Source organism: Saccostrea cucullata, unplaced genomic scaffold (genome assembly GCF_032062105.1).
Source record: "Saccostrea cucullata isolate Sc308-1 unplaced genomic scaffold, CSIRO_AGI_Scuc_v1 ctg4749, whole genome shotgun sequence".
Classification (NCBI taxonomy): domain Eukaryota; kingdom Metazoa; phylum Mollusca; class Bivalvia; order Ostreida; family Ostreidae; genus Saccostrea; species Saccostrea cuccullata.
Window position 1 is genome coordinate 27,881 of NW_026930329.1, and position 8,197 is coordinate 36,077.

General features: G+C 32.8%; 1 protein-coding gene across 2 annotated transcripts in view; it reads left to right on the forward strand.

The window, feature by feature from the left end:
* LOC134283764 (AP-4 complex subunit mu-1-like) overlaps positions 1 to 6,725 on the forward strand; it is a 34,603-nt gene extending 27,878 nt beyond the window's left edge. Inside the window, exons 7-13 of one of the 2 annotated variants that reach the window (XM_062766245.1) lie at positions 1,865 to 1,930; positions 2,333 to 2,456; positions 3,138 to 3,244; positions 4,320 to 4,411; positions 4,705 to 4,797; positions 5,020 to 5,137; positions 6,434 to 6,725. In XM_062766245.1, the coding sequence (XP_062622229.1) occupies positions 1,865 to 1,930; positions 2,333 to 2,456; positions 3,138 to 3,244; positions 4,320 to 4,411; positions 4,705 to 4,797; positions 5,020 to 5,137; positions 6,434 to 6,625 (792 nt within the window). In that variant the 3' untranslated portion in view covers positions 6,626 to 6,725. The remainder of the gene's footprint in view (positions 1 to 1,864; positions 1,931 to 2,332; positions 2,457 to 3,137; positions 3,245 to 4,319; positions 4,412 to 4,704; positions 4,798 to 5,019; positions 5,138 to 6,433) is intronic. The other variant, XM_062766246.1, reaches the window with a different exon arrangement.
* The last annotated feature ends 1,472 nt before the right edge of the window (positions 6,726 to 8,197 follow it).

Genomic DNA, 8,197 nt, shown 5'->3' on the forward strand with positions numbered 1-8,197 from the left:
CTTTTCTATAGATGGGGAAGTTAATGATAAAGCTCCAAACAGCTTACTAAGTTGCTCTCCATTGATTCTTCCTTGAGTGAATGAGGGTGAGGAGAAAATAATTGTATGTGGTAGCTGTTTATATTTATCTACATTGAATGTAGTGCTAAATAGTTTGGAACTATCATGAGAAGTAATAGCTTTGTCAGTTGAATCGATTTCATCCTTGATGTCAGACATTGTATATTCCATTGGGGAAGAAAAATAATTTTATTTCTTCTTTAAGATTTTTTTGTAGAGTTTGAAATAATGTGTGTTTTTCATTTCATCAACTTCAGCTTTAATTTTCTTGACAAGTTTGTCAATTTCTCTGTGCCAGTCCTCCCCATGTTTTGTTATGGCTTTTGAGAGATCTCCATGTTCCTTTTCTAACAAACTCATTCTGTTTTGTACATCAGAGGCAATGTCCTGGTAGGTTGGATAAATGACCTCATTTACTTTGGTTACCTTGTCTTTTCTTTCATCTAGAACTTCCAATATTTCTGATAATTTATGACCTAAATGTTGATCAGATGCAATACACTTATTGCAAACAGGAAAGTTACAGTGTTTGCAGTACATTTTACATCGGCTTTTAACATGTGATGTACACTCTGGGTAGAGGGGTGTAGATTTTCTGTCCTTGAAATCAACAATTTTATGAGGTTTTGAGAGATTAGCAGAGAAGTGTTCTCCCACACAGGCCTTACACAGGTTGACAAGACATGTATCACAGTGCATCTGTACCACAGTGGTCTCACACAGGTCACATCGCATCACGTCCTGGGCACTGGTACGGGGGTCCATGATTAAACTTTTAACTCTGAAATATAGAGTTAGTGTGACACTTATAAGTCAGGTTATCTTACGAAAACTTAAATTTACTTTAACCTTGTGAACTATGTAACATATTGAACTCTGTTTTAACTTAATAAAGTAACAAATTGCTTTGGTAAATACTAATAATTTTTACACACTAAAATGATTTGTGTTGCATGATAATCAATTTTGATTTCCAAGTTGTTTCCTGAAAGACAGAGTGCCCTTTTTTTGGGGGGGGGGGGGGTAAGACTGAACAAAGAATTTCTTTTAATCATGCTATTTTCCTTGAACTTGGGTAAAGTTATACATTATCATCAGAAAGAGTAGTTCCATTATGTAGATAAAAAATACCCAATGTATACATTTTACAGCAAAACTGGTGATTGACAAGAGAGTCAAATGTCATTTCTCTATCTGGATCATACAAATAAAAATTGTTTGAGAAATAGCAATTCATTCTCACATAATATGTACCACACTTTTAAAAATCAGTTTATGTTCAGAACTATAAATTAAGAACTTCTCTATTTAGATCACGTACACTTTGTTGTATTTGTTATCTTGTTCTTTGATCATTACAGAGACCAGCCATTTTTTCCACACATACTTGAACCAATGACTCAGTTATAAAAATAGGACACAAATCATGTTTACATGAATTTCTAAAATTGAATTTTTAAGGAAAATATTAGAACTTACAATAATGCAAATGTTACAGAATCAAAGTTGATGTTACCTGACTTTTGATGGTAATGGCTGGTGTCCTATCGATCCTGTTGCTAAAAATACACCAGCTTGTGTATCTATATCTTTTATCTATGTCAAGTGACCCACATATCGTGTTTATACCTGTACAACCTTATTTTACTTCCTTGTAGAAGGGATTTAAAATTAAAATTACTACAAAGTCATGCATATTTTTTCTGCATCTTTTTCACGGAGATAGAGAAGATTAAAATATTGCAATAATATCCATTATTTTCAATTTGTTTTGAAGAATTAATATTACAAGTTATAATTTCAGGATAAGAGAAAGAATGAACTCTATGTGGATGTCATAGAAAAAATCACAAGTGTTATAAATGCTGATGTAAGTTTATCCATTTTTTTATTTCTTTTCAATTTGACTACTCTATATTTTAAACAATAGTAGTGGTACATGTACTCCAAAGAAAGTTGAGAGAATACAGTTTTACTTTGTAAATTCAAATGTCAATTGTAAATATCACATTAAAGCCACAAATTGTTATGACAAGCAGCCCTCATACATTAATATTTTTATATTCAAATTACTGAAATATATGTCTTATGAAAACTCTGGAACAACAGTCCATTTGCAAATTAACATTCTCTAATTTGAATAATTTTGCAATATCTTAAAAGAACTTAAGTTGATATTTTAACATATTGCATATAACATCCTTTGACAAAATGATTTCTACGTTATATTTTATTTATTAATACATGTAAAACCAGATTTCTATCTTTACAGGGGAGTGTTTCTCGTCTTGAGGTCAATGGTGCTATGAAGGTCAAAAACTTTCTCTTTGGCAGTCCTCAGGTCAAGGTCGTTTTAAACAACAACATCATAGTTCAACGAAATTCCAGAATTAAAGGTATGAAAGAAATACGCACGCTAACTCTCGATTCCCGCCTACATTTTGGAACCATTTTATTCAATATAAAAAGCAATTTGGCCATAAAAATCTTTGTTTAATATAAAGAACAGTTCAATGGTAATTGATGAATAGTCTTAATACCAGCGCTAAACAGTAAATTGTCCATAATTCCAGCTCATGAAAAAAGGGGGGTACACGATATTTTCCATTGAAATTGAAGTTTCAAGCATCACCATATTTTTAAATCGTCTTGGATGTGATCAAATGTTCCTTATATCTTTTCTTATGTTTTAGGCAAATAAATAAAACGTAAATATATCAATAAAATATTTTTCGTTTTCCGTTGATTTCTATAATAAAAAACACAAGTTATACCAAAATTTTAGAGTTATCTCTCTTTGTTTTCCCAAATAAGTAATGTTTTTTGAAAATCTATATAATTATCTATAAGAAATATTAAAAATTCATTGAATATGTTAACTTTTGAAAATTGACTTGGAGGTAGGCGGGAGAACAATGCTATCGTTCGCAGTTCTTTGAAACAAATAGAATATGGACCTTTAATCAATCAAGTTAATTTTTCAAGAGTGTTTGTCAATGCAGCTTCAATACATCTAAGCACTCTAATTCTCAATTTATGTCATTTTGTTAATTTTGTGATTACATTAATTAATACAGCTTATGGAGACAATGTCCAGTTAGATATATGTGTGTTCCATGAATCTGCCAAAGTGGACAATGTGGACACACCCAGTGTACTGACTATCTGTCCTAAGGTAGGAGAGGTGTGTATAATGTAACAGCTGATGTAACAATGTAAACACACCCAGTGTATTTACTGTCTGTCCTCAGAAAGGAGAGGTATGTAGACAGATAGCTAAGGTGACAACATGGACACACCCAGTGTATAGACAATGGAGAGGTATGTAGACAGATAGCTAAGGTGACAACATGGACACACCCAGTGTATAGACAATGGAGAGGTATGTAGACAGACTGCTGAGGTGACAATTTAGACACAACCACTTTATAGTGTATTGGCTATTTGTCCTCTATGGTGTCCCAATAGAGCCATTTGCATACATGTAGATATTACAGCACATTGTTCACAACATGCCGGTTTTAACTTTTGTTAGCACAAGGTGACAATTTGAACTTAAGGCACTTAGAATTTGTTCTTGGATTGGAGATATGAGTTATTGTATCAGACACAAGGTGACAATGTGGATACACTTAGTTAACTTACTATTTGTCCTCAGATAGGAGTAAGTCTATGTCAAAGAGAACTGATGTGACAATGTGGACACACCAAGTGTACTGACTATCTGTCTACAGATAGGAGAGGTATGTAAATGTCTCAAACAGCTGAGATAGGAGATGTAAGTCTGTTGTCACAGATAGCTGTTGTAACAATGTGAAGGTACTGAGAATTTGTCCTCAGATTGAAGGTATGAGTTATTGTATCAGACACAAGTTGACATTGTGGACACACCCAGTTTACTGACCATTTGTAAACAAAATAGGAGAGGTATGTTAATGTCAGAGATAGCTAAGGTGACAACGGGGACACACCCAGTGTATTGACCATCTGTCCTCAGATAGGAGAGGTATGTTTATTTCTCAAACAGCTGAGGTGACAATTTGGACACAACCACTGTATTGACTAATGCTCTCTATGGTGTCCCAATAGGGCTATTTACAAAAACATAACAGCACATCGTTCACAACGCACTGGTGTATTGTCACTTTCACTTGTGCGTTGTTACTTCACCAGCACATTATTAGATAAGGTAGTAGCTTATTGATCTGGATTACCAAGACCACTGTTATTTTATCTGTTGATTACTTTTCTACTTACAGTTTACATTGATGTCCTACTCGGTCAGTGGAGAAAGCAGCATTACCTCCCCTTTCCATTTTGTCTCCTCTGTCCAGCCATTAGAACACAGCAGGTCATATAACTGTATTTTGTCAATTTTAAAGCAGAGGAATTAAAAAAAAATATTAATACATGTTTTAGATGTTATGTAAAGAGTTGGAAGAATTTCTTTTTTTCAGTTAAATTTTTCAAGGGATATTTCAAGTTTTATACAAAACTTAGTACAAATGTACTACATTCTTGCAAGTCATCAATAAATTCATTTCATATTAATTCTATTCACAAAAAAATTCACAAAATCATTTTAATTTCTGAGTAACAATAAATATGAATATACCCTTTAACTGTATTTTTATACTATTTCAGGGATGTAATGGTTTGTCTGAGGATAAAGAACATGTTATCTGTAACCTCTGTCAACTTAAGACTGAAGTTTGGGGTCCCTCAATCTGTGTCTAAGTGAGTGTGTACAACTGAATACAAGTCTTTATAGTGATAAAATGTGAAATTAGAGGTAAGATTTATATCTTTAAATGCATGTATGACTGAATACTTTGCAACAAAAATTGGATGTATGTAGAAACCTATTAATTTTTAATTGATTTATTTGTATAATCATTGTTTACTTTTGAAAAATGCTTCAAGAATATTATACCCTCTATTTTTAATTGATGACTTTAGCATTTCTCAGCATCTAGACAGCTGTGAGCAAACAGCCACACTGGAAAAGACAGACAGTACTATTCTATGGAAATTAAAATCACTGGCTCCACATGCTGAATCTGTCGCTCAGTTTAGGGTAGGTCAAATCTGCATGATCCTTATATAATCTTGGTTTGAAGTACAATGTACATATGCATCAAAAAATTTTTTGCATCTAAACAGTTTATTGATGTGTGAATCAAAATTTTGCAAAGCAGTTTAACAAATCACAACAGATCATTCTACGGTGGCTGGTATAGGACATGGTATAAGATTTTTTTTTTATTAATTCGTGGCCACGAAATAAAAATTCGTGGGAAAGAAATTTTAAAAAATCGTGGACACGAAATAAAAATTCGAGGCCACGAAAGAAAGATTTGTGGCCACGAAATAAAATTCGTGGGAACGAAATAAAAATTCGTGGGCACGAAATATAAATTCATGGAAATGAAGTAAAAATTCATGGGAACGAAATAAATTCGTGTCCACGAAATAAAAGATAAAGAATCTAGTGTATTGACAGATCGGGTTCGTAATTTAGACGCCAGTGTGTGCATTGACGCTTGCGCTGATCTGCAGACAAAAAGCTGAGAAGATATGATATTTACATGTAGTTAAGCCTTTGTCCAGTGCATTTTTCAATGTATTTCACACATTTATTGCTATATGTTTCAAATAAATAGCTTTTTTAAGTCAATCACTCAATGTTTATTCAACAATCAGAGTTCGCCACTATTATCAGGAACGTGACATCTTAAAAATGAAAGCAATATCCAGATATTGTCATGATTGTTTTCACATAAAACTCAACTGTGTAATACACATGAAAGTGTGTGCTCTTGAATAAAGGTACATGTAATTGTATAGGAAAAAATGCGATGAACTAGTGAGATCAGTATTGATACTATTTATTTGTTCATCAGCTCTTCATGCAGTTAATTGGCAAAATCCAAATTTTAAATAATTAATGATGATTCAGGCATATTATTCAATACCCATAATGATTTTAAACAAAAATCCATTTGGCTCAGTCCAATTGAATGAAAATAATACATAATTCCGTTCATCTTGAATGACATACAAGAGAAGAAGCTAAAAATGACATTATATAGCCCAACTTTATTTCGTGGCCACAAATTTTTATTTCGTGACCATGAATTAATTTAAAAAAAACTCATACCATGTCCTATGCCAGCCACCGTATCATTCTGTTAAAACAGCAATTTGTATTCTGATTGGGTATAAAGAAGTGTAATTTTTTTTATAATCTAGAGTTTTTTTATATAAAGATTTTACTGCTTTGGATTATTAATGCGTTATCAGAAAAAAGTAATGTATAAAGTTATCAATTATAAAGTTACACTTCTTTTTCTACTCCATTCTTGTTTTTTAGTTGATTAGTCAAAGCGGTGCTCTAAAAAGGGAGGATGTTGGACCTCTAAGAATGGAGTTTGAAATTTCTGGTCATCTGCTATCAGGGATGAAGATAAAAACTGTGAAAATTGTGAATCAAGAGCAGACAACTCCACAGAAGTGGCTGAGATACATAACTGTCAGTGATTCATTTCTTGTCAAACTTGTGTAGTCAAGAAAATGAAGAGAAGATAAAGGTTTATAAGAAAAAGTGTGCAATTTATTTTTATTATAGCCTATTAAAATTACCTTTATTACTGCAATGTGTACAATTTGTTTTTGTCATACAATTTATTGAATTCAGCACATTTCAGGAAGTTTTCAAAATTTGACTTTTGTGGGGGCAAATGTTCAATATACCGCATATAGTTCTTTACATGTTGTAAAAATTTACGGATTACTGTATAGAGGAAAAATTCTCGCCCTGTTTTATTAGTTTACCTGACTGAAAGCTAAGTGAGCTTTTTTGATACCCGTTGTCCGTGTTATCTATAAACTTTTCACATTGCCAAACCTTTTCAAGAACCACTGGGCCAATTTTAACCAAACTTGGTATAAAGCATCCTTGGGTAAAGGGGAGTACAAATTGTTAAAATGAAAGGCCAATTACTAAAGGGGGAAAAAATAAAAAAAAAAGGGTGGGGTTATAAAAACAAAAATGGGCCACCTCACTCACCTGAGAAGCTTTGACCATTCAATTTGTAACCAGATTTCCCCCCTTGTAATACCTATTGGGGGCCCCCTAGTACTCCCGGGTCATAATTTGGACAATTTAAAATCTACACTACCCAGGATGTTTCCACAAAAGTTTCAGCTATTCTGGCTATGAAGTATTCTTAAAAGAAGATTTTTTAAATTATTTTCATAAATATTTCTATATGGTTTAATTTTACTTGTAACATGTCATTTATTGGTAAAAGATTTATCCATTTTGTGTAACATAACTTGCCTACATCACAATGAGTTATGTCAAAAACGTATTACTCCGCTTGACATTACTTTTAAAATTTAATCATTGTGAAACCTTTTTCTGGGAGAAAAATTGTCTCATTGTCTGCACTAAAATTAAATTATAAGGAATGAAGCTTATTTCAACTAATATTTATATAACAAAACTTGGGACAGTTTATGCTTTTTATAAACCGTTTGCGGTTTATAAAGTGTAAATTGTCCCAATTTATGTAATATCGTATAAAATAAGTTGAAATAAGCTTCATTCCTTAAGTAAAACTTTGATTCCCCATTGTGGCCCCACCCAACCCCCAGGAGTCATCATTTCAATAATTTAAAATCTACACTACCCAAGGATGCTTCCACATAAGTTTCATTTTTTCTGGCCAGTGGTTCTTAAAAAGAAGATTTTTAAGATTTCTCCTATTTATTTCTATATAAAACTTATTCATATTGTGGCCCAGCCCAACCCCTGGGAGTCATCATTTAAAAATTTAGAATCTACTTTACCAAAGGTTGCTTTGATATAAGTTTCAGCTCTTTGGGCTCAGTGGTTCCTGAGAAGATTTTTAAAGATTTTTCCTGTATAAATCTAAGTCAAACTTTGGTTCCCCCTTTGTGGCCCCACCCAACCCCTTGGGTCATGATTTGAACAATTTCAATCTACACTACCCAAGGATGCTTTGATAAATATAAGTTTCAGCTTTTCTGACCCAGTGGTTCTTGAGAAGAAGATTTTTTAATGACCCCACCCTATTTTTGTCTTTTCTTGATTATATCCCCTTGTGAGAGG